Below are 26,459 nucleotides of genomic sequence, written 5' to 3'. Positions count from 1 at the left end.
AGGGGAGCTGAAGCCTGCTGGCACAGACAAATACCAAATGGCATGCAGGCCATCACAGGGCACACAATCGTACATTGGGGACATTACTGTACATCAGTCAATCTGACATGAAAGGCTTTGGACAAATGTAAATTTAAGACTGTGATACAAATTCCAAGTAGGATACAACACATCCTCAAGTAATTCACAGAACTTGTTAGTCAAAATTAGCATCATTTAACCAAAATATTCATAATTTGCAAACTGGCGAAGACAAATATTTTAAATTTCATCAATTTAATGAAAGAATCTCACCTCAAACAACTAAAGTATAGCACAAAAATACTTTTTCTCATCCATATATATAAAATGTTAAAACCTTGCTAACCACTGGGCCTTGAACCTTGATCTTAATCAAGAGTTTATGATGTGACACACACAGTGGTAGAAAAAAATAGGAGGTGCTAATTCATAGGCATAATTGGGCTTCAATTGTCTCTGACAGCAAGCTGTGGTGTGGGCTCAAATAATGGCAGACAAAAAAAAAGAGCCACATTGGTGCATGCCAGAGATCAAAAAGAAAAGTACAGCAGTGAAACATGTATTAACCATCATTGACTGGAAAACAGCAGACATGACAACCTTGTAAAAGGGAATGTATGGCATCGATGGCCTCATACAACTGAGTGAACCACACTGCACAGGCCACATTGATCATTCACTAGCAAACATTTTGCTCACTAAAGAAAGTCATACAAATAGCTTCATGCCACGAAAAAGAGCAAGAGCCATGACCTCATCTCAGCATCAAGTCAAATGGATGAGACATTTTACTGTAGACAAATAAGAAATGATGAGACAAAAGAATAGTGCAGCACATACCAAAATGAGAGTTCATGCTGACAAACAACTCTGTAACAGGAAAGTACGATGAGCAACACAGTGACATGGAAGACAGAAAGGGAACTGGACTGGAAGTCCACATATTTCCTGGTATTTACTTTCAAGAATCACCCTAAATGTCCTGCATTATTTTAGATTTTGTCTACCTAATAAATGCAGGCAGAGTGGTGGCTCTGAGGAAGGTTGCTGGTTCGAATCCTGTAAACGCCAGAAGAGACTATTCCATTGGGCCTTTGAGCAAGGCCCTTAACCTGCAACTGCTTCTTCCTAGGTATGACGTTATTTTGCCCTGCAAGCGGGTCCTAACATCTTACAGGGAAAATTTGGGAGTCTGTGGCAGGACTGGCACTCCAGCCATCTCACTCTGTTCCAGTGCTGCACTCGGGTACCAATCCAGGTAGTTTGTTGTGTGGTGGGTGCAGCAACACACTATAAGTGCAAGCCTCTCTACCTAATAAATGTATTAAAGTATTTCGAGGTCTTTATACATCAACGACAACTGACAGGAATACTGGAGTGGAACTGCAAAGCAGATAACTACAACAACATGAATCAGGGATTATCTGAGGTATAGTATACATAATAGTAAAAACAATGACCTTACAATCTGTTCTATAATGGCAGGTAATACTTAAACATGATATAAGCTAGTATTCCATCCTCTCATTACTTTTAGGCCTTCTCTTTTAATGGATCAGATACTAAAAGCATCAGCCATTTATCTTCATACTGCCTACTTTTATCCTTTCTATGACAGCTGGAAGTTGGAGTCTATTGTGATGGCAGCAAATTCAAGACAAGAACCAATACTGGACAGGACACTAGGGCTGCAACGATTAGTCGATGTAATCGAAGACATCAACTACAAAAATCGTCGATGCGGATTTTTTATTGTCGACGCGTCATATACAGAAACTTCAATAGACTCTCCAGTCACAAAGAACCACATTGGTTTTTGTAACTGTAATGCATTACATGAAAATCTGGGGGCAGTATCGTTTGTTATTGTTTGTCAAGACAGCACACAGTCCTACCAACGAAGAAGAATGTCTGAGGAGAAGAAGAATATAGAGGAAAATAAACGTGGTTACAATGGCGAGTCGGATAGAGGTTGGGGAAGGAGATGGAAAAAAACTGAGACAGAAACTTTCTAAAGTATGGGAGCACTTCACCGAAAAAGAAAAAAAAGTTGAATGCACAGCTGAAACACGCATCCTGGAGCTGTTTTAACGAATAAAGTTAGTGTCATGTGTTAACGTTGCTGTTTGCACTGTAATGTGTATATCAAGGTTTCGACAATGATAGTTAACCCTTAAACCGACACATACTTGGGAGTTAATGCACCCCTGGATGCCATACACTTTTTAACTGCACCTTTTATGTAAATGTCACAATTCAGAAAGAAAATGTAAAATTTTAATGGAACACATTTTTTTTTCCATGCAAACAGCATAAAGTTACTGCAACACTGATCATTTTACACACTGCAAATGAACTGTAAAAACTATAAAAAAAAAAAAAAAAACTACTGTAACAATCTATTATTATATATGTTCAAGGTGCAACTGAAGTCATTGATGAAATTCAGTAAATCACCGAGCCAACTGCACTTGAGCTGGCTGGCCTGCACGCAAACACACAGAGGTAAATGCTGAGGATTGCAAGCTCATCTAGTGCAGTCCCAGAAAAAGTGCTGCTGCAGTTCTGCTGGCACCGGCAGTGCTCATGAGTTGGCTGCTCAACGAATATACGGCACTGACTGATCAGCTCCAGCGTGCTGCCAAACTGGTCTGTGAAGCAAATATACCTGGTTGCGGCGTTCAATAAATGTATCTTGCCGCATATACCCGACTTCGGCGTGTTTCCAAATTGCACTGGAAACTGACTCTAGCTGGTTGTGGCAGTTTTAGGGTTAAGTGAATATAATTTCAGTTATGTTTGCTAATGTGTTTTGAGCTATAGTAAACGAGTGAATAGGAGTAGCTGAGCCGTCCTAGTTTTTTTTCTTTTTTTTTCGTATAATATTTGAGTTCACATGAATAGTAAACCATCTCTAACTAAAGTTAGGTAACTTATGTTTTGGAGTATATCAGCAATTAGCTTGTTACATATTTTAGTCCTTTATTTTTTTTATTTTGGCATAATATAGTACATGATGTGATAAACTACAACACTGTTCCTTCAGAGTGTGATGATTAAAACATCTTTGTCTGCAAAATCATTCTTCTGTATTCCTGCTACCTCTTCTCGGCAGCTGGGAACATTGTCTCAAAGAAGAGAGCCAGCCTCACACCAGAGCATGTTGAAATGCTCATGTTCATGAAATGCTCATGCAATCAGGAATATATGAACTGAATCTTTTATAAACTTTAAGACACACCAGTGGGCATTTTTGGTTAAGTTAAATGCACTTTTTTTTGTTTAAAGACTATGTGCACTTTAGTTTGTATTGTTTAATGTATTTCTTTCTTATTGTGATGGTCACACTAATATAAAACATCTGATTATTTTTTAAATTCATATGTTTCACTGGTTGTTATTTTAACTTTATTATTAATTTTAATCGTGTTAATGCAGAGACATCAGGGTGACATTCACAGGTGGACAGACGTGAGCAGATGAGGTAAGACATGCACTGGAGCCCAGAACAGGATGAGCAACCACAGGTCGCAAGCATCAAAATAGGCAGGCATGAAATAATCGTGACTAATCAACTAATCGTTAAAAAAATTGAACGATTAGTCGACTACCAAAACAATCATTAGTTGCATCCCTACAGGACACCAGCCCATAAAAGGGAAAAATAAAACAGATCTACACTGGACCAATTTCAAATTAAGAATCCAGGTACATACAGAGAGAATGTTGCTACTCCACAAAGACATCAGTCTCAGGAGTTGAATGGTATATGATTCATCCTCATACACCAAAAAAATGAAGGAAAAACTAGGATAAACAATGGGCATACATCATATTGAGAGCAGCAGTTTATCTCTATGAAAACAGCTTTGCAGTAATTAAGCAAATAGCATCCCATCGCAAATAAGATTCTAAGTTAAGAAATTGCTGCACCAACCATGTTCCCCATTATGCGAACTGGCATGGTTTCGAAGAAAATATCTCTTTTACTTTGACTTTGTTAAGCACAGCACTAGTAGGAATAAATGTTCTAAGATATTACAGTTAGATGACTTCACACAAGAGGAAATGCACTTAACCACTCCAAAATGACTTGGACAGATAAATCTAATTTTATGGTAAAGTGGTATGGAAATTGAGACAAAAATGCAATACAAATTAATTGTGCAACAGTATAGAATAAGGCGATTTAAGCCAAATCTATTTAAGCATTTTAAGTGAGCTGCCAAGAGACATTAACAAGTGAAATCCAATGCCATATATAGCACTTACAGATGATAATGTAAAATGAGCTGTCCCATTAAAAAAGGCACAGCTCTCACTTTTCGTTTCAAGCAACCTGATTAAAACAAAATGCAAGAGAGATAGATTCGATAAAGAAGATGGCAAGAGGATACTTTCAGAAATAGCCACACAATTATGACTACAATGAAGCCGTAAAAAGGAATGCTAAAAAAGCATAAACCTATAAGACCTTCAATAGGAGTTGTGGATTGAGAAATAGTAACAGATAAAATGTTTACCAAAAAAGCATTTTTTTAAAATTAACTAAGTTCCTGATTATTTCATTATACGTGTAAAATGCTAACATGTGTCCATCTGTCACACAATTACTCTCAAACTAGTGGGGCAAGAGACTTGATTTTGGTCTACATCAGAAGGTTATTACCTGCTATATGCTGGAAAAATAACAAAGTTGAAGTAATGCCAACTTTGGAAAAGTGATCAGGGGGACGTATGTCTCTTATGACAAACGGATCGAGTAGGTGACATATTTCTTTTTTTTTTTTCCTGTGACATCTGCTGAACATGAAGCATATTGCAGAAGCCAATAACAATAGGAAGAAGAACAACAGCTGTGGCACCTGCTGAGCATAAAGCACATATAGTGTGGTAATCTACTGGTATTCATAAAGTACAATAGCAAGAACTTTGATCTTGATGTTAATAGAAAACTTACGACTTGATACATAATGGAAAGTCAAAACATTTGAGGCTGTAGCAACCTTAGAAAATCATAGTGATCTTAAAAGTGACAGAAAAGTTTAGCGTCATTAAAGCTCGATTCTTTACAGGCCTATCAATTGATATTTTTCCAGGACACACAACATTGCTACTTACACTTGAATTCAAAAGGAGTAAGTATTGTGTTTACCGATCATTGACCATGATGAAAAATTGTAAAATAACAAGGAGGAAAAGGACTACTACACTATCTGCCAAGTTTCAGGTACATCAATGCAAATTATAGAACATAGAAATTATATTACTACAAAATATAGAACGCACAAAGAAAAACAAGAAAGAAATGCATGATGACAAACAAGTACAACTTTGAAAAGTTACACCACCAAAGTCATCACTGTGAAGTTGTATTTCTACATGGAAAAAACAAAGAGCTTGTTGCCATAATGGAAAAGTTCAGCTTGTTCTATATGAGTCACCTTTACTTGAGGACCAGAGGCCTGTATGTTTCCCAGTAAAGTATAGAAAACCTAAAGTGTAACTGGAAAGTGAAAAGTTAATTATTTTAATTTACCACTTCAATAGTGACTGACTGAATTTAAATTACATTGGCTCCACCAAGAGCAACTTAAAATCATATCCATGTCTAATTTTCCAGATTAACATACAACTATAGCAGTAATATCATTGTTAAGACCCAAAATTAAAGTAACATCCAGCTTGTGATTTGTGCGTGTGTGTGTTTTTTTTCTTTAAAACAGAATTTTGAAAAGGGATCATTTGAGTATTTAAGGAATAGGGGAGAGGAGGAGACAGAGCTCTAAGATTAACTAAGAGGTTATATAACTTTTTCTGTTTCTCTGAGATCATTTTTTCAAAGCTACATGCAGACCTTGTAATGTCAGAAACGTACATGTCCACTGTGGTGGAAGGGTCAAAGGCCTTACTGAGCTGCATGGGATCCGCGTGTAAATCAAAAACTGAGTGTCATTGACAGAGGGAAAGACAGAGAAGATAATTAATTACTGCTGAAAACTGATTTCTTTAATCATCTGTCATAGTAAATTCACATCCCATTGGTCAAAAGGCTGCTTGCCTATGCATATTCCTTACCACAACATGACAAAACTTTATGTTCTGATCGCCTGTGGATAATCTCTTTTATGTTGCACTATTACATGAGAATCTTGCCAGCGTTTATAAAAGAAATTGTAATTAATAACAGGGAAACACCACCTTCAAAAATGTTTTATGTTTGGGTACGTTATGACTGACTCAAATCAAAATCCTATCACTCTCCCAATGAAACACGAGAAGGAAATACAGTGATAAATTAAAAAAATCAATATACAAATTAAATATTTTTATTAAAACAGAATTTTGAGATACCATGCGTTGACACAGTTTACTCTCAATATCGCATATGTCATTCTGAATTCATGACTTTCACATTCTGTGGTTAAGTTGGTTAAGTTCAAGGTTAAGTTGCCACATAGAGATGGTAGCTTCTATAATAAATATTCTACAAACACTGTGTAGTAAAAATGTTTAAAAAAAACTGCTTCATGTTCTATTTTCAAATATTCTCTTAAACTAAAGCATTTTTCAGTTAATCAACAAAGAAGCAAATCATGCACTGAAGGTGCAAACTAAATGTCATTTTAGAATTATTAATTTAATCAAAATAAAATCAAGCAAGCAATGTAAATAGACTAAGAACAGTATTAAGGACACATACATAATAGTAAAAGAAAAGCTACTTTGGATGTCCAAAATATTTGGAAAGAAATAAATAGATGGGAATTGAAGGCAAAAATACATAACAGCAAAACAAGACAAAAAAAAAGACTTGTCGTACTGGCAGGTTTTTAAATAAAAATAATGGAAGTCTGACAGAAGAGAGAAAACCAATCAGTTCATCCAGCTCATTTTGTTGGAAAATTGCTGAATTGTCAAACATAGCACTTCCAGGACATTAGTCTGAACTATGTTCAAGACTGCCATAACATTATGTGTGAAAAATGATTTTATGGTGTCCATCTTTGGTCCAGGGTTACACCAGGCTGCTCTCTGTGCAGAATCTAAAGCTACTGTCTGTTCTGAAGCAATGTGGCCAGATCCGCATACTCCAGACGCAATCTCAGGTGAGCATTTTCTGCTGTTCTGGTTCACATGCTCCAAAAACCTATTAAGTGGTCGGTTAGAGTACAAGTCATTTTATGTTGGGATTGACTACAGAAGACTCTTTAAAAATAAAACTAAAACATTAATTTAGATTTGTGAGCACATTGTTTTAAATAATTTAGTCTTTACATTGACAATCTAAAGGAAAAAATATTAAATCAGATATGTTTTGGACAGCAGCATGCTTAGAAACAACTAGGTTTTATACTGAAGGAGAAAAATAAAATTACAGCAGATTCAGAAGTATTCTGGTTCCTTCAATTTCCACACACTTTATTGTGTTGTAGATTTAATTTTAAGTGGATACATTTTCCATGTTGTCATTCAATCTACACTCAATAACCCATAATGAAAAAGTGAAAACATATTTTAAGAAAGCTTTGCAAATTTATTAAAAATCAAAAACTGAAATGGCTTGTTCATATTCTGACCCTCACATCAGTACTTTGTAGAAGCCCCTTCAAATCTGTAAGTTTCTACAAGTTTTGCATATGTGGTTTTTGGCCAGTTTATCCTATTCTTCCTGGCAGATCCTCCCAAGCTTCATTAGACTAGATATTTTCAGTTCCTGCTTTTCTAAGCTTTATGGCAATTTAGTTACAGTGCTCCTTTAGGCAAGGTACTCTATTACTGTGTTAAGCCTGCGCAACTTCCTGCTGTGTAAACAAAAAGCAGCGAGTAGAAACTTGTTTTAACAGTGAACGAGAAGTGATTGGTGTATTAGCCTTTATGTTAAAGAAAGTGGAGTAATATACTGAAAAATGGTAATCTGAGAAGTTGTCTTGTACACCTAGACAAATGGCAAGGAAAGCTACTCTAATGAATTCAGACCTTTTTAGTTTGTCCTTTGAATTAAAATGGACACCGCTTAAGTTTGGACAGCAAGCTTTTTTAACTACAATTGCAGCAGCTTAAACTTTTAATTGGAAAAAGAAATTACATGAACACACCTGTATAAATATGGTAAATTTATATTTTAACAGCAAAAAGCTGCAGTGCAATTAACAATTTAAAATGACTGAAACATATAAATGCAAGTATATTTACATTTAAGCAATGTTTAATTGTCAGTATCAATTAATTGATTGTGTGAGAATACATATGCATTTTTTGTTGTTAGAGAAATGGTGAAAACTACTGTTTTTAATTAAGGCTTGTTTCAGATAGGTACATTACAGAAAAAACTAAACAATATGACAGCTTGTAATTATGATGCTGATGATTATGATTATGAATGTAATTTTCTTTTATACCATATGTATTATGAATAAATATGTTGTACATACTTTATTAGTATTTTAAGAGCAGTGAACAATAAGCCAACAGAATTTCATGTTGTTAATAAAAAATAAACAGTTGACACCTGTGGTCTATAGTTTAATTATAAGAATACAATTTAATACAGGACATAACACTATTGTCTAGTTATGCAGGAGATTACTGTAAAATTGCTTTAAAGGGATAAAGAATGAAAAAAATTATGATTCAGTTTCAGAAGCAGCTGATAAAGCAACATGAAATCAGTGATCGGTATCAGCCTTAAAAAACCTGATCAGAGCATCCTACCACCAATCTACCATAAACATTTGATTGATGGAGTGCTGCTGAGATGGTTGTCTTTCTGACAGCAGGTGACCTCTGAAGCTCTGTTAGAGGGGTGGGTTCTTGGTCACCTACCTTAACAAGGCCCTTTTAACATGGTTACTCAATATGACCATTGTCATACACGTGCGATTGGGAGACAGCTAAAGGGCCTGAATGATAGTAATTCCACGCCAGACCTGGGGGCGGTGACTTCCTTTCTCAATCCCTCAAAGACCATCTATGGGAAATCCCATAGGGTTCCGCCGCCACTGATGGCGTTTCTTCAGGTGCCACTGATGATGTTACTTCCGGTCTCAACACAACTGATGACGTCACTTCTGGTCTCGGCATAATTCCACCATCTTTAGCAACCAAACTCAGTTGTTTTGGACTCTGTGAACCTCTCTCAATTATTTAACCATTTTGCAGCTAAGGCACAATATACCAAAACTTTTTGATGACTTTGTGTCATTTTTGTGACACCAGATAGTTCATTTCTCAATTATTGAGATCACTGCACTTCTGGGAACACTCAAAACTTCAGAAATGGATTTATACCCTTGTTGTGACCTACTATTCCACGTCACAACTTTATCACTGTGGTCTACAGAGAGTTCCTTGTTTTTTGTGGTTTGTTTTTTTTCTGACATGCAGTTTGAATTGCGGGACCTTAAATACACAAGTACATGTGTGCCTAAACAATGTCTAATCAATTCAATTTGCCACTGGAGGATTCCAGTCAAGTTATATACTCCAAGGAGGATTAAAGCATACAGGATGCATCTAAGCATAATTTGGAGTGCCACAGTAAAGGGCCTAAATACTTATATAAATGAGAGATTTCAGCTTTTAATGTTTAATAGATTTTCAAACCTTTCTGAACACATTTTCACTTTGCTATTATGTGTAATTGCGTGTGGATTGATTGGCAAAAATGGTAAATTTATCTATTTAAAATTAAATCTATAGTTCGATAAAGTATAGAGAAATTAATACTTTTTGAATCGACTATAAATTATTCTGCACAACCGAATAATCACAATTAAAGTGCTTGATCTACAAATTAATAAAACTGATTCAGCTGGAAAAAAGATAGCTTAGGCTTGCTCTCATAGCAAGTTATTAAACGCACATACTGTACATTTTTCATGAATATCTCATATGTTTATATGTGTTAATTACAATGTCTCAGTATTTGATAAATCACTTCCGATGCTGATAGACAAATTTTGTACATATCCAAACATTTTGCCTTCTTGATACTACCATACTCTTTACATTCACAGTTTAAAGCCTTTTAAATTAATACTGTAAATATTAATTTAAGCTTTATCACATTACATGACTCACCATGCAGAAGAAAATCACCATCTAATCAATGTTTAAAGGACTGGCTCCAGTACATGCCATATCTATTTGCCACCTTATTTGTTTTCATAGAGGGTGGGGTGTCAAAGTGGGAAATAAAAAAGATAGAAGAGTGATGCTTACCAGAATATAATATCATAATAGCATCTCCAGAGAAAGCAAGTGCAAGGCCAAGAATGATTTATCTTGCATTTGATTAGTAAAACATTATTATTGATGCTTAGGGAGTAGAAATTTTAACAAAGAAAACATTGCATCGGGGGGAGACGACTTTTTTCCTTGATGTGCTCCCAAAGCTAATTGTGTGTGACGGGCACCTTCAAGCAGTCAGCCAGTGGTCTCGAATTGATTTGTACAAAAACCATGACGCTGACGCATTTCTTTTTTTAACAAAGCACAAAGATAGCCAGCCAATCACTGCATTTTATTGCTTTTTATTTTTTTTAACTACAAAGAAAAAAGGAAAATCTTAGCAACCATCAATCAGTTTACCTGTATCAGCTGCACAAAATGGTCCTTGAGTATCTGCCCGTTTTATTCGAAAACACAACTTCTGGAAAAAATGTTCCTTTGTCACTTTAGGATGAGGATTTTATAAATTAAGGTAGCAAATACAGTAACACAGCTTCTGAGCTGATTATGAGCACTTTATAATGAATTAAATAACAAGGTTTAAGAGTTCTAGTGCCTTTGCAATCAGGGTAATGTAAAAGAATTACACTAACTAATGCTGATACTAATTATTTAAAGAAGGCGGATAAAATGTGAAATCCACAACACTTTTTTTTTTTTTGCAAAAATACTACTAAGGACGTTATTTATTTATTTATTTTTTTGAGACAGTTCATTTTCTTTTAATTATAAGCATAATGTAGAGACTCTAATAGTATTTCATTGTTAGAGATTTGAAATTAGAACCCTGGAAAAAAGTTAACTGTGTAGAAATGCATTTCAACAATTAACAGTTTATAACAAGAAAAATAATAGTTTCAAACATATTTTTTGTTATTTTAAGTACCAGACATTTACTTCCAATGATCCTGACATGCAATTTAGAAAAGAGACAGAAGGATGGATCGATTCCAATATTAAAAGAGCAAAAGATGAAAGAAGCAAATATGTTGCAATACCTGACACATTGTAGAATTCATTGCTTTGTTGGCATTTCTTAATAAACTCTTAAGTAAATCAATGTGTAGATCAGTGCAAACTTTATTTTGCCATGATGGGAAATTCATTTGATCGTGTGCATTATAGTTAACTTAGAAAATAGACTGGACAAAAGAAAGAAAAAAAAGTTATGATTCAGCAAGAGTTAACTGCATGGATTACATATTTTCTGTTCCTGTGCTGTTTTGGCTAATTTTGAATTATTACTTTGAATGTTTTTATGTCCTTTCTGTTATGTTTAATCAGATTTTTTACCTGAAATTGAGCAACATATTGTCAGGAGGATTATGAAAGACTGACAAGGAAGTTTAGTTGCTGTAATCCTTATAACAGAGCACAATAAGAAGTACAGGCTTCTGAAAGTTTATCTCTCTGTATGATTGATTTTGGTTGAAGAACTGAAAATATTCAGTGTCGAATTTTTGCAACAATACAGAAAATTGGTAAAGGCGCATTGTCACTTAGTAACTTAAGAAGTCAAATTATAATAAAAAAATTTTAATCCCATACTTAAAGCACTTCTTATGCAATAGTTTGATACACAATAAAAAGTGAAAATGTAACGAGGTAAATAAAAATGGACAAGTTCCTTTAAATCAACACAACTAAGAGACATAGAATCAACAGCAAAGTTATTATTGGAATTCAATATGAACATCTAAGCAAAACAGAAAAATTGCAGTAATGTAGTACATGAGACAGATAAAAGGCTTACAAGTTCAAAGAAACATTTTGTGTAAGGTCTGGGGTGGTTCATTATAAAAGGTTATAGCTGAATGTTGAGAGCTCAATAATGTAATGACTAAATTCGAATGACTGTGGTGACAATAGAACTATAGAATCTGAAATGTAGCTGGCTAAAATTATCACTTGTCACAATCATCATTCATCTGCCCGGAAATGTCAGTTTACCATCAGCATTTGATGACACCCTAAGAAAGATAGTACTGTATTTAGTATATTTGGGAAGAAAAGAACACACAATACTGTTCTGGTAGTACAAAATCAGTATTTTGGATTGATACACAGTATATTAAAAAGCAAACTGCAGTCTGCCTCAATTACAAGCTTTCACTCAGATGACTGCAATGAACTATAAATTAACTCTTTGGGACTCTTAAAGGCATTTTATGACCCAACCACATCATTACATTCGTTCTTTCTTGTTTATCTAATTTCATCTGTGTGTCCCTTCTTTCTTGTTAATAAGTGTACACTCTTAGATTAATATGACCATTAATTTATGACATTGGAAAATGGAGAGAAAGCTGATATGCAGGAACCAAAAGTAGGTTAGTACTGGTTGAGCTAGTCTGGGGAACTGAGTTCTGGAAAAACAAGATTGGTCACTGAATCAGAGGAGTCACACTGCACTGTGAGACTCCCATTGGTCCATGAGATGTGGGACAAAACAAAAAGACTGATATAAATATGAGGCTAACACAGAAGCTCAGTCTCTCTCTCTCTCCATCATTCCATCATCCAGAGGCCAACACCAAAAAATGCCTTACTGCTGAATCTAAAGGCTGTATAGAATAACATCCTTTTTAGATAATGCTACTAATCTTCAGTAAATCTTTCTGTCTTCAAAGCAAAGGGGATGCAATTTTGTTTAAGACTAATATATATATATATATATATATATATATATATATATATATATATATGTGTGTGTGTGTGTGTATGTACACGCATACATACACAGACTTTGCCACCAACTTATATTTTTTATTATATTTGTATTGCTATATTCTACTTTAATGAAAATAGCTACTTTATTTATAAATTTCTATGCTTTATCTTTTTATCAAGAGTAACTCAAGTAGTAAAGTAAATGCAGGGAACCTTGCATAGGGGAGACTGTGACTTGATTCTATAGGGTTAGCTGGCTGAAAGGGTCTAATAGGGTAGACATCAAGATAAGAGAAAAGCATTGCAAGTTGGTAAGTCATTTTAACTAAGGACTATGTTACCCTTGGTTACCCTCAGGGATCAAAGTGTGTCAGGCTATAGGTCTAGGTTATATAGGGGGGACATCATGAAGGTGTGTCAGCCTTTATTTGTATAGGTTATTCTAGAGGACAAAGGTAGCCTTATGTTTAGGTTATATCTGGGTGTCAAGAAACCACACCACCCTGGCCAAGAAATAGACTGAAGACTCAGATAAAAATGAAACTGACTTGGGAAAATGTGGCTGTTAGTTTGACAAACTTGAAGATCAAGCAATATCAGGAAAATGAAAATAGCACTTTTTTGTCTAAACCTGTTGAAATCCTCAGCGTTTTAAATTGTGAGGTGTTCTGACGTTCTACCTTTGACATTTGAAGTAAGCAATTTTGCATTTTTTTGTACTTAATTCAAAAACTTGAACTACAGTTTTCTAGTTTCGTGTATGAGATTGGAGGAAAAATAAGGTGTCTTTTGACTCAAACATTATGCTCTGAACTAATTAACATATTTTAAACACATCAGTACTGTTTAAATAATAGTATGAAGCTTAGGATACATTTACATTATTTAAGTAAATATTACCTATGAAAAGATGCATATTTTAATTATATGTTTTATGGGTTGGTACATATAAATAGAATTATTTTAATTATTAAACCATCTCAGAAGGGAAAGCACAGGGTAGAACAAGAAGTTAAGTAAGACGTAGCAGTATCAGGACAATTTGAAGCAGAAATATCTTGTAAAAAAGAATGAGATTTATAAAATAGACAGATCATTTTGAAGACAGTAAGGTCTAAATTTGTGTCATTATTCATAGACTGGTTTAAGAATATTTCTGTTTATTACTTCTTTTATTTTGCATTTAATTTTTTATCATTGTATTTAAATCTTTGCGTCTTAATACATATAGTATGCTAAGCTCTTTAAATATTCTTACATTTTTAAGTCTCATAAATTCAGAAGGGGTAGGGGTGTCAATTCAGGGATTTTACTGAAGGGCTAGGCAGGGTTAGGAATGTTAAATACAGGTTTTTGAGACAATGTCATGCAACAGGTAACCAAACCTGTTAAAGTCACAACATCAGGTGCTAGGACCAGAGATCTAGAACTGTAGGATGAACATACTGCCTTTCTGGTGCATCTAGCAAACATTCAGTGCATTCTGGCCCTGGTTGTGCCATTCCTTCTGCTTTGGCATAATGATATTTTTCATCCCTGCCATTGGAAGAATATGTCTCCTATCTAGGGCATCATTCCTTCCCTTTGCCAGTCTTTCTTGCCTGTCAGTCCTTTGTCGATCGGCAAACCATCACAAATTCATATTTAACAATTAAGTAATATTTCAGTTTAAGAAAAAGTTACTTAATGCAACATAATGGAGCTTTAGTCTAAATTGTCATAGTACTGAAGCTGAAATGTAAACTGTTGTTAGACAATTATATCAGTGCACATCCAGTATTTTGACTGAAGTACAGTACAGTATACTGCAGATGAAGTATGGTGGTAACGTTTGATCCAATTACATTACTTTGAATGTACTTGTCATCAAAAAGTGACATGCTGAAACAGAAACTAACACTAAATCAATTACTATTATTCACTTATGTTCTTGAAGTCTTGATTTGTACATTTACTGTTATTTTTTTCCCAACACACCTTCACAGTTGATTTTGAATTAAGTAGCACTGTATATAAACTGCCAATAGTGTTTTCTAAAGTCAGCATTCCCAGAGATTCATCTCCCACTTAAACCACCTTGAAACAGCTTAAAAAACAGTTGTTCATTAAAAGTGCTGCTTTGAAGTATACTGCTACAGAGGGCAAAAACAGAATTGGTTGCATGGTTTACAAATCTAATATACAGTACACTGATCAACTAAAGCAATTATGTAACATTTCCTTAAATCCCTCATAAATAGTTTTTACAGTTACAGAAATAAAGCTAAATATAAAACACTAAACTATCCTGAAATAAAAACTGGTGTGCACATCTTGCATTTTTTTAATTCAATACTAAAGTTTTTTTTTTTTTAATCTGGAAAATTAATATCTATATATATATAATTCACTAAGGCAAGACAACCATGGAAAGCACGCCGGAAGGGGCGTGGATTCACTAAGCCGCCGACAAGTACGACACCTATGGCGCACACAGGAAGGAGCCACGCCAGAGGTGAATCGCCTTAAAACAATCCTTTACAACTGAGATTAAAACACAATGAAGTAAGCAGTCTTTAAAAAGCGAGTTTTCGGTTACGACGCACGACTGCGTGCACCATAGCAAATTGTTTTACACGCTACATACAGCAATTCACATCCACGATAAACGCGTGTCTTCTTAGATGCTCCTGCGGGAACACGGAAAGTGTACGTGAGTCACATGTGCATCTGGACTGTGCAAAGACGACAACGACTCAAGTGACGAGTTGGAGGTGGGCACATGAGCAATGGCGGTCAGCCAGTTTTCAGTCACGGACGATTGTGTGTTGGTTCGTTCCGTGCATTGTTACAATGTTGCTTTTCTTGCTGATTTATTACATTAACGATTTTTCAAATGTTAATTTTCTCCCTGTGCTTAAAAATCATTATAAAACCGGCCTGATTATGCGGCGTATGGTAAGCCGCGGGTTGGCTAGTGATCTAATAAAACATTACTTTGTTTATAAGACCAAACTTCTAATGGGGATATAGTGAGTGTGCTCCACAGCTAGATAATATGGTGCTAGAGGGCTAATATAAGAAGCAGAAGAATAGATTCATACATTTATCAAATTGCATTACTATAAATTCATTTACCTTAGAGCATTTATGTCTACTTTAATAAAGTAGCCTTTTAATTCATTAATAATAAGAACAAAATATACAGCAAAATACCCAGTTTTATATCTAAGACTATCATATGAATGTCTTCAAAATATTTGGCAGAGAAAAAATATAAAATAATTCTGGAATCAGTTCACATTTCCATTGATGTACCTGTATTAATGTTTGCACGTTTCATAAAGAATCAGCAAGTAAAAACGTTAAGACAAACTTACGTAGCTCTCCTACTTTCAGAATTTCACAAAGCATCTTAGTCAGTTCAATGCTGCTTCTACCAAAAGGACATTCGTGCTTATCTTCACGGCTACTATTCTCTAACACAATCTGAAACAAAACAGAAGGCATGTTTTTAATTAAATGTGAAAGATAAAATTACAAATCAAAAGAAAATGGAAATGTTCAAGCAAATAATTGTACTGAACAGCTACTAGAAAAACAGTTAAATAAGCCTACTTATTTAGCTTGGTCTCATGGAAATATTAAGGCAGCCTAAATACCAAAGACTGCAAAGCACAAACACACACAGTATGAGACATCAAAACACAAAAACAGCCATACACACACACATTTACAAATGGACAATCCATAGACTCTATTAACCCAACAATATGACTTTGAGCCATAACTAAAAAACATTATTTGAACCCATTTTCATCTATTCTTGAATCAACCTCTCCCGACTCCAAGTTTGCCATTTTTTCCTTCATACTGAGCTGAAATATTCAATTTCTGTAGTATTTTTCTTTTTCACACCAATTATGTTATTATTAGAGTGCACAGAAATATTATTGTGTTACCCATGATTTACAGTAATAATAATAGTGCACCCATTGCACCTCTGAGACTGTTCATTATAATATGTGTCTACAAGGAGCAGGGGCCCAATATAACGAAACATATTTCTCATCTTCTGTACAATTAGGGTTAAAATAAAACACTAGGATCTTTGTTTGGAAAAGTACATCTGAGGTAGTCACTGTTAAAGTCCAGAAAGTTGCTTTTCACTGTAGTTTTAAAGAAAAATAAATACTGCTGCAGTATATAGGTCACAAAACAACAGCATTGGGCTTAATCTAGAACACAACAAAATCAAAATTACAGGAATCTAGAACGTGTATAATAGACTTCTAAGCCTCTCTTTGCAGCCTTAAATACTTGTAGGCATGTGCCTTTCTTGGTCTTGATGTACAGTACTTAAAATGATCATTTTTAACATATGTAATAACTAGTAATATAAATATTGGGTGCTCTAAATATGATACCACAAGAACATAATAGCTTTCCAGCTAACTGCTGGTCTGCAATTCAGTATTTAATAGTTAATTTATTTTTGTGCTCCTTAGGCCTCACTTCTGACATCACAGTGATGATTGTCAAAATCTGACAAGCATTTCTTCATAGCAAATATGCAGTATTCACAGGTGACCTTGTAAACTGAATATTTTCGTGGAAATTTGCCTTATTATTGGCTAAGACAGATGTTTTTTCCTAGCGTCCCATGATGCTTTGCGAGGTCAGCACGACATCACAAGGATGAAGTATCCCTGCACAGAACTTTCATGCATGCATACTTTACATAAAAATCATTGCCAAACAGCTTAGGGCATCAAAAATGTTACAACCCAATTATTACCACAGCCTTCCCCCCAGAAACGCTTTTTATAAAGAAAAAAAAAAAACTTGAAGTATTTTTAATTGAGGGGTACATTAGCTGACCATAATGAGATTATTATGAGTGCTGCCAGCAAATATATAACATTGATCCAGTGTTCTAGCAGCCTAGCACTGCATGTGTAATTTGCCAGCTTAACTAGCCATGTGCTGCAGCTACAATAAAAAAACATCTTTAAAGATAATAATAATAATGAAAGATTTATTACTGTTTACATAGTGTTTTTAATCTCCTTCATGAACAAAAAAGTTCAAAGCATCTACACAAAGACTGAAAATAAAAAAGACATTCCAGTTGTGCCCAGAACCATGGCTTCAAACAATAGAGCAAGCCAGTCCCACGGACTGGAACTCTGTGAGGGTAATAATATATATATTTTTAACTTATGCTAATTTGTGGACATTTGCTGAATTTTGTTTGTGGTTATTGTTCCATCTGTGTCTTTTGTTGTTTGAGGCATGGTGGTGCTGTGATTAGTACTGCCGCCTCACAGCCCAGATCTTATTTTGGCCACAATAATTGGTCAGCAAAGCTGGCTAATGCTTCCCCAGCCCTTAAGGACAACTAAAAAACCATAGCAATCCACTCAAAGCTAGTTCAGTTCCTCCATCCCTATTGAGTTCAATGTCCTGAGCGGAGTATGGCAAGTTCCTGAACATTTCCATAATCTTGTCAAACTCATGGTGAAGTGGACAATGTATAGTTCACTCATCATTATTCACAGCACATTGCTCTGGATGGAATATTACTTTTTTGCTTTCTGAAAATTAACTCTTCCCATATCCATCGAAATGGAACAGACACACCTGTAAAGTTGAACCACGCGCAAAAAGATTTGGAAAAATAGTTTCTGACATGCTAGGTGTGAAAGCAAATTAAACCACAAGAATTTGAAACCAGTCAGAAAAAAACCCAAAATGTTTCTAGTAAACTAATAGATTACAGCATACATGATAAAATACAAATTAATTACTGAAGTATAACTTTACCAAAATCCAAACCCACCACATTTTGCTCTCTGTGCACAACCACATGTGCTCTTACATCAGTAAACTGATGCAGAAGGTGCACAGCAGTTAAAAGAAGCCCACTGCTTCACTCACTCTCTCTAGTCAGTAAACACAAGGAAATCACTGTGCAATTTTAGACTGCCATTTGCTTTACTTAGTCAATGTTACTATAAATGAATTAGATGGCTTGCAGTTATTGTCTTTCTTATAAAGAACAGCAACTACAGACTCCTTTATATTTTCCTGTAGGAGTGGCACTATTTTTTGATTGTCATTGGGTGCTGATCCATTTAATTTGTTTAATGTTTAAATTGGTTCAACTTGCTTTGTACTTTCTTCAGCATTTTATATCAATAAACATTTAATGATTAAAAAAACAAAACAAAAAACCTTTGTGTCTTCTACAGCATTAAGTAAACTATAAATAACGCCTTCATATACCATAAAAGCACTATGGCATTTAACAGAAATGTACAGCAATAATAAGAATTTCAAGACTTTATTTAAGCCTTTACTACTGTTTCTTAAAATGACTACAGGCAGCTTAAGAATAAATCTGTTTTGACGGTGGTGCCCAGCTGGCAAGAGACTGCCAGGGGCAAGGGCAAGAAAAGGATGACAAAGCGCAGGGATGCATCTCAGAAGAAACCTCTGAAGCAGGGAAGGCACCATGGTTGCAAGCAAGAAAACTCCTGATGTGCAACTGTAGAAGCACAGAGGGCAATAGGGGTGATATAAATTGTATATGTGATGGTGCTTCAGAAGAGTGGCAGGTAGGGACACCAGCACAAATCAGACAAAGGTGAGAGCTAGGCAAGATGATGCAATTTTCTTCTGAAAAAACAGAGAGGAGACAATCCAGTGACTGGCAGACAAGTTAGAACCTCTGTCATAACAGGAGGAGGGAAACGTCACAAAGAGTTCTTAAGACAGTAAAACCACCTAGAAGCAGCAAATGGCTTTAAGTATCATATGTGTGATCAAGATGTGCTTTTAGGTATGGGGTAATGGCAGAATGCCAGTGGTGAGTCTCTGGCAAAGGAGAGTTTGAAAATGTGTTGTCTCATTAACTCTGGCAGCTGTGATCCAGCAGTTAAGAGCAAATGAGACCTCAAGGACTGCCAAAGGGGGCTCTAGTCTAACATCACTAGAGCAAACAAAGGACCAACTAATGATCTTAGGAGTGATTCAAAGCTTGCCCAAGAGGTTCTGCAGAACAGGATTTTAAAATGTCACATGACTTGAAGCAGTTTGAGCTTAGAATTGGGAAATAAACTGAATGAAAGGCTTAACCTGTATGAGAAAGAGAGGCCAGGGTCAAGAAAGATAAAGAGAGAAAACAGAAATAAATACAAAAATGGGAGGTGAAAAGGGAGAACTTTAATGCACCTAAAATATTTATAGGGATTCTCTGAGAGGCTTCAGGGTTTTGCTTTCTATTCTGTTTACTTTGAAACTCTGTTCTCTCTCTTGCTTTTCCCTTCCTGTGCAGTTTATATTATTATAAGGCTACATTTTTAGACCATTTGACCTTGTTGTCATCATTCTTGTTCAGTGGTATTCCTATAACACTGACCCTTAATGTAACACTGTATTGTTGCTCAGTCAGAGTGAATAAAAATCTCAACAGCCAGAAAAGTAAAAAGTAAATAAAATATAACCTTGAACCCAAAATGGTACATTTATAGTGATAAACCAAAGAAAGAAAGAGATAAGAAGAACCAGAAATCATGATAGAATCATTATAGAACTTTGAAGTTACTTTTGTTTTTGTTTGCGATATCCACAAACTCTAAGCCTTAGGTGATCTCTGCAAGCAAACTTTATGCTTCATGACCTCTGAAATAGTCACTAGCAACTGCAAGTTAATAAGTTAAACTACGCCAAATAGCAATTCCCATTTAAAACAAAACGGCATTGCCGGAAAATGTAATTAAATAACAAATATTTTAAAACCACTCTAAACCAGATAAACAACTTCAGGAAATGCCTCATTGACATTAAAATTGCACACAAAAGTTATATTTTGACAAAAAAATAAGTTAATTATGACACATTCACCAGACACTACATTACAAATTTAAAATGTTTATTTATTAAGTTCTGTGATAATCAACTAAATTTCTTACTAACTGAAAAGTTGTAACATCCCCAATTCTCAATTAATTTTTCTATCTTTCATTTTAAACACAATATTGTAATCAAACTGAAACTTTATCGTGTACATGTACATGTCACTTGGATCATGTTAGGCTCTTCTTTGAACTGAAGACCTCTAACATTTGCAAATCTTGTTTATCGATCATACATTGGATCAGCGGTCAACATGTTCTGTTCTGAGAGAGCCCTGACGCTTTACTTGAAAACAATTTCATAATCAGTGCATAATTCTTATTTTTAATTGGGGTTGATATTTAGTAATCCATCCACTTCAAATATATTACTATGTGAATTTGGAATTATATATTTTTGCAAAAACTTTGCCACTTTCTTTATACGTCACCCCTTTCTATAGAGTTTATTTCCTTAAATGTTTTCATATGTATAATGAAGGGAAGCAAATACCCCAGTGCCAAATTTACTTGATGGCTCATTTGCAAGAAACATTTCTTAATGAGCAGACAAGTGAAAATTGTAGTGAAGTAATTGATTCTCTTTGCCATTCAATGTTGTTCACACCCGTGTCTGCACTGCTTAATGCTAATCACCAGAATACGGATGATCAAAAGGAGTAAATTCCACAGAAAAAAAATGCATTCTAAAACAGAACAGCCGAAGATACATACACATTAAAGCTATGGCAATAAAAACAAATACTTATCAATTTCTTATAAATTTTTGTAGACCAGATAACTAAATAATGTAATCAGCTACAAGTAAGAACAGCACACTGATTGTGAAATTTATTTGAATGAAAACCTGCAAGAATCAGGACTGACCTTGAAATCTACTACATTTGCTATTTGGTTTGCCATTGCTTGATGTGATTCTAAATAATGTTATTTCTTCTAAGAAGCTTTAAGAACATCACTTTTAGTTGATTTTTGGAAACTTGAGAAGAAGGAGAAAAATTACACAAAGTTCTGTGTTTACAGTGCCTATTAAAAGTATTAACTCCTAGGAAGAGTTTATATTTTATAATTATACAAATCTGAATCACAGTGGATTTAATTTGGCGTTTTTGACACTGACCATTACAAAAAGACTTGAATATCGAGGTGAAAACAATTTTTTTCAAAGTGCTTTAAATTAATTATAAATATAAAATACAAACTAATTGAGAACATTTGTATTCACCCCCTTTAATGTGACACACCTGAATCATCACATTTGCAACCATCAGGTTTTAGAAGTCACCTAAGTATTTCAATACAGATAACCCATCTGTAGTCAAGGGGTTCCAACTGGTTGTACTATACATGCACCTGAATCTGGAAGATACAGCTTATAATGAGTCAGTATGGTGGCTTACCTTACACAAGGAAGACAAAAGAACACTCAAACAACTCTGTGAAAAGTGACATGGGAGACTCTGAAGTCTGCTGGAAGCAGGTTATATGGTCTGATGAAGCCAAATCAAAGCTTTTGTCCCATCTAACTAAACATGTTTAAACACTGCATATTATCAATACCATACCATCCCCACCATGAAGTATGGTATTGGGAACATCAGGCTATGGGGATGCTTTCTGCAGCAGGACCCTGAAGGCTTGTGAGGGAGGAGGGTAAAATGAATGCAACAAAATCTACAGAAATCCTGAAGGAAAACCGAATGTAGTCTGCACGAAACATGAGCCTTGACAGAGCTTAAGGAGTTTTGCAAAGAAGAATGGAGAAAATGGCAGTGTCCAGGCGTGTAAAGCTGATGGAGAGAGAAATGTGCAAATAGACTAAAGGCTGTCATGGCTGCCAAAAGTTGCAGATACTAAATACTGACATGAAGAGAGTAAACATTGTGGTGTATGGCCGGCCGTTCATCCCGGCCAATACCCCCAAGCCACCAGGTGGAGTTCTCCCTGCAGCATGGAGATGCCCCGAAGACCAGCAGGGCATCATGGACATTGGAGACTTTATCCACAGCCCTGCTGGATACCATGGGGGCCACTAGATGACGCTGCAGGGAGGAACGATGTTTATTTGCCTTACGCCCCGGAAGTACATCCAAGTCACATGGACAAGGGGAATGACGTGCTTCCGGGGTGAAGAAGAAGACTTTTTATCTGACCCGGAAGTGATAGGAGATCACATTCACTGGGGATTGGAACACTTCCAGGTCAGGGAATATAAACGGATTATGGGAGCTCCCAGATGGCGAGCTGAGCTGGGTGGAAGGGTGGCAACGCGTCTGGGAGTGGTAGAGAGTTTATTGTATTGTAGTATTGTGGTTTATTGAATGAGTATAGTGGTGAAGAGTGTGCTTTGTGCACTGAACATTAATAAAAAGTAAAACTTTTTGTACTTTTATCTGGTGTCTGGCATATTGGACAAGGGTTCAAGGGAGCGATAGGGCCCCTTATCTGTCACAACATTTATGCAATTACTTCACATTTTATGTTTGTAATTTATTTATATTACATTTTTTTCATTTCAACATTAAAAAGTATTTTTCTGTTGATCTGTGTCAAAAAATCCTAATTAAATCAGCTGTAATTCAATGCTGCATAATAATGAAATATGTAAACTTCCAAGAAAATTAATACTTTACTTACAGACACTGTAAATATTTTTAAGAATGTGACAGCTTAAATTAAAAAAGTGTACTTAAAATAGCAATTGTGGCAAAAAAACTAAGTATTAAGAATTAACTGAAATAAATATTTCCTGTAATTGCTGACAGAGTAATCTCTGGACCTCATGAGTCTTAATTTGATTTGTCAGGGATTGAAAATGTTATGTTGTAATTGGGATGGAGATAACAAAGAATTCAGTAGCATAGGTCACATAAAACCATAGAAATTATATTTACAGCATATGTTCAACAAGCTTCATTTTCACTGAACTGTTTATCATACAAAAGTCCTGCCAATCAGTATATTGTATAAAAATATTTTAGGACTAAAAATAAACTCTACTATTGAATATAAAAAGAAACACAAACACACAGAAATCTCTAAAAAACATGACACTTCTAGACAAAGACAGGTTGAACAAGAAATCATTCAATGCTCTTTGCATTATAATTACTCTGTATTGTTGAAAGACAAATTACATACATCCTACACAGTTTCACTTTTTACATGAATATAAATGACAGAGTTCCATTCTTAAAATGCAGATTATGGTAGTGGCAATAGTTAAAGAAAACTGACAGCATTTCAATGAAACCACTCATATAATATTGTTTAATTAAAACAAGTGTAATGATTTTACCTTGCTTTCAATAACAGTGTACATAATGTACTTTATAGTAAATCCCTGCACTTCTCATCCCTCAGTACCCCTTAAAGGACCTCTGTTCTTGGGTGTCCCCAAGCTACCTCCAGTGTACAAGGGATCCTCCTGTCTTTCTTTTTCGCTCTCTATGTACACTTATCACATTTTGGATCCCCTATATTCTGATATTAAGAGAAAATCACCAGTCCTTAATTAGACCCTACAAGATTTTCAGACCCTTGTTGTCCTTAACAGGTATATCTGGCAGAACCCAGGTCCTTGATTCAGGGACCAAGGCCAGTGGAACAGTAAGAGAGGTGGACCCAGGGGTGCAACTTAAAATAAATAAATAGATAAAAACAGTTGCAAAAAATGCACTTTCCAAAAAGGTGAAAAATTGTTTTAAAACATGCTACAAATGCACAACAAATATCTTAAAATACACATAATAAAAGCAACTTTGAAAATTGCACCCACCTAAATTTTCATCCCATCAGGCACTTTACCTCCTAACACATTCAGCCCCTAATGAGCTTTCATTAAATTCCGCTTTAGGTTGTGTTTTGCCATCCCTCTCACTAAGGCTCAGAGGTTAGCAGAGCTTTTTGTCACAAAAGAATTCCAGACCATCTGCAGCAGCAAAAACCAGCTTACGACCATAAACAATTCCGGACGTCCTCTGATTAACTCCGCTTTACTCTCTGTCTCTCCCATCTGCATGTCCGACAGACTTTTAGATGTCGCTGGTTTGCACTCAGGTAACCTCCTGCACACTGCTTCCTATACTCGATCAAACAAACCTCCTCAGGTGGCAACAAAGCCGCAAAAAAAAATGTGCAGTTCTTAAAACTTTACTGCACTTTCCTACCAGTGGCAGCAAGTAAGAAACAGGCAGACAACAGCTGATACAACTCCCCAAAGGCAATCAGAGGAGAAATACCCACAACACTGTCCAAAAACCTCCAAAGATGTGTCATCCTTTGGCCTCTGACATCGTCTTAAACCCCTTCATATGCATATGAAAAGATGCAGGTACTGTATGTGCCAATTCTCAAATCTTTATTTCTAATACTGAGGACTAACAGGGCACCAGTTAATTCTATTCAGCAGGACATCTCCAGTAGAAACTATACTCTCCCAGAGAAAGCTGGTGAGGGCACATATAAAACTAAATTGTCGTGAAAGGAACTGCATCTTCATAGTGGTCCTATTTGAATTTTCTTATTGCTGTTCTGTCAATGCCATTTTTTGTTCTATTTCTGAATGGACCCCACTAAAGTGTTCAATGAATAAAGAAATGGGTTCAGAGGTAAGGCTATTGTACTCACTAATTATGGTGACATGGAGCAGCAATGTATGCCATGATGACTAGCACATGCAAGGTTGCATCTCACTGCACTGTGTATATTTTTAGGTTTTGATATTATTTCTACTTCTGCCCTCATATTCTCCTCATGACAACTTGTTTTCCTTGGGATTGCCTTTTAGGCAACTTCTTTTTAGCTCTTTCAGGCATTTTTATTATAGTGTCTATTTTTTATTAAATATTTTCATTTATGAATATTCTTCACTTCAGAGTGTCATGGAAAAGCTAGAACTTTCATGATTTTACTCCACTGAGAGACATCTTAAGGATTTTTTTGGACTTTACAGTGTATTTTAAACATTAAAAATCAGTTTTCCCTTTTTGAGACAAATTAGATTGAAGTGTGCCTGTGGAGTTGGGAGGTCAGGCCGAATTTGATTGAGCGTCTTCTGGGCTGCTTTTATGGCTTATTTTGGAAGCCACAACTCCTTTTCACTATGACTCCATCATCGACTGGCCAACTGTTGATTCCTGCTTTGAAATTAAAGCTGTCTGGGTAGACTCTGAACAAGATTAAACAGGTTTAAAAATGTTATACTATAAGGAAAAAAAAATCTGGGGAAGACAAGAGGAGTGTAACAGTAATTTGCTTGACAGTGAAGTTTAAAAATAATCAGTCACGTCGACTAGTTACCAAAATGAAATGAAATGTGGATTATATAATATGAGGTTATATATCTTGAAGTGACATGGGCTAAGCAAAGCAGATATCTTATTAGGAAAAAGGTCTTAAATGTCATAAATAATTTTCTGCATTATGCATGACATTTATAACAAACAGTAATTTTCCTCATCCATGTTTCTAAATATTGGAAAGCTTTCAAATGAAAGATATACTGTAAATGCCATTTAAATAACACAGCCTCATTAAAAAGGTTCTAAATAAAAAATGTTTATAATACCTTTACCTGCATAGAAATGTAACTTTGCATAGTACAAATTACATGCCAATTGCTATGGGTGCAGTTTG

General features: G+C 35.3%; 1 protein-coding gene across 4 annotated transcripts in view; it reads right to left on the bottom strand.

Moving 5' to 3' along the window:
* elmo1 (engulfment and cell motility 1 (ced-12 homolog, C. elegans)) overlaps nt 1-26,459 on the bottom strand; it is a 530,141-nt gene that overhangs the window by 213,897 nt on the left and 289,785 nt on the right. For all 4 annotated transcript variants that reach the window (XM_039737602.1, XM_039737605.1, XM_039737604.1 and 1 more), the window contains one exon: nt 16,284-16,392. In XM_039737602.1, coding sequence (XP_039593536.1) covers nt 16,284-16,392 — 109 coding nt within the window. The remainder of the gene's footprint in view (nt 1-16,283; nt 16,393-26,459) is intronic.

Source organism: Polypterus senegalus, chromosome 15 (assembly GCF_016835505.1).
Source record: "Polypterus senegalus isolate Bchr_013 chromosome 15, ASM1683550v1, whole genome shotgun sequence".
Taxonomy (NCBI): Eukaryota; Metazoa; Chordata; class Cladistia; order Polypteriformes; family Polypteridae; genus Polypterus; species Polypterus senegalus.
Note: the sequence above shows the minus strand (reverse complement) of the source record. Positions and strands in the feature narration are given on the sequence as shown.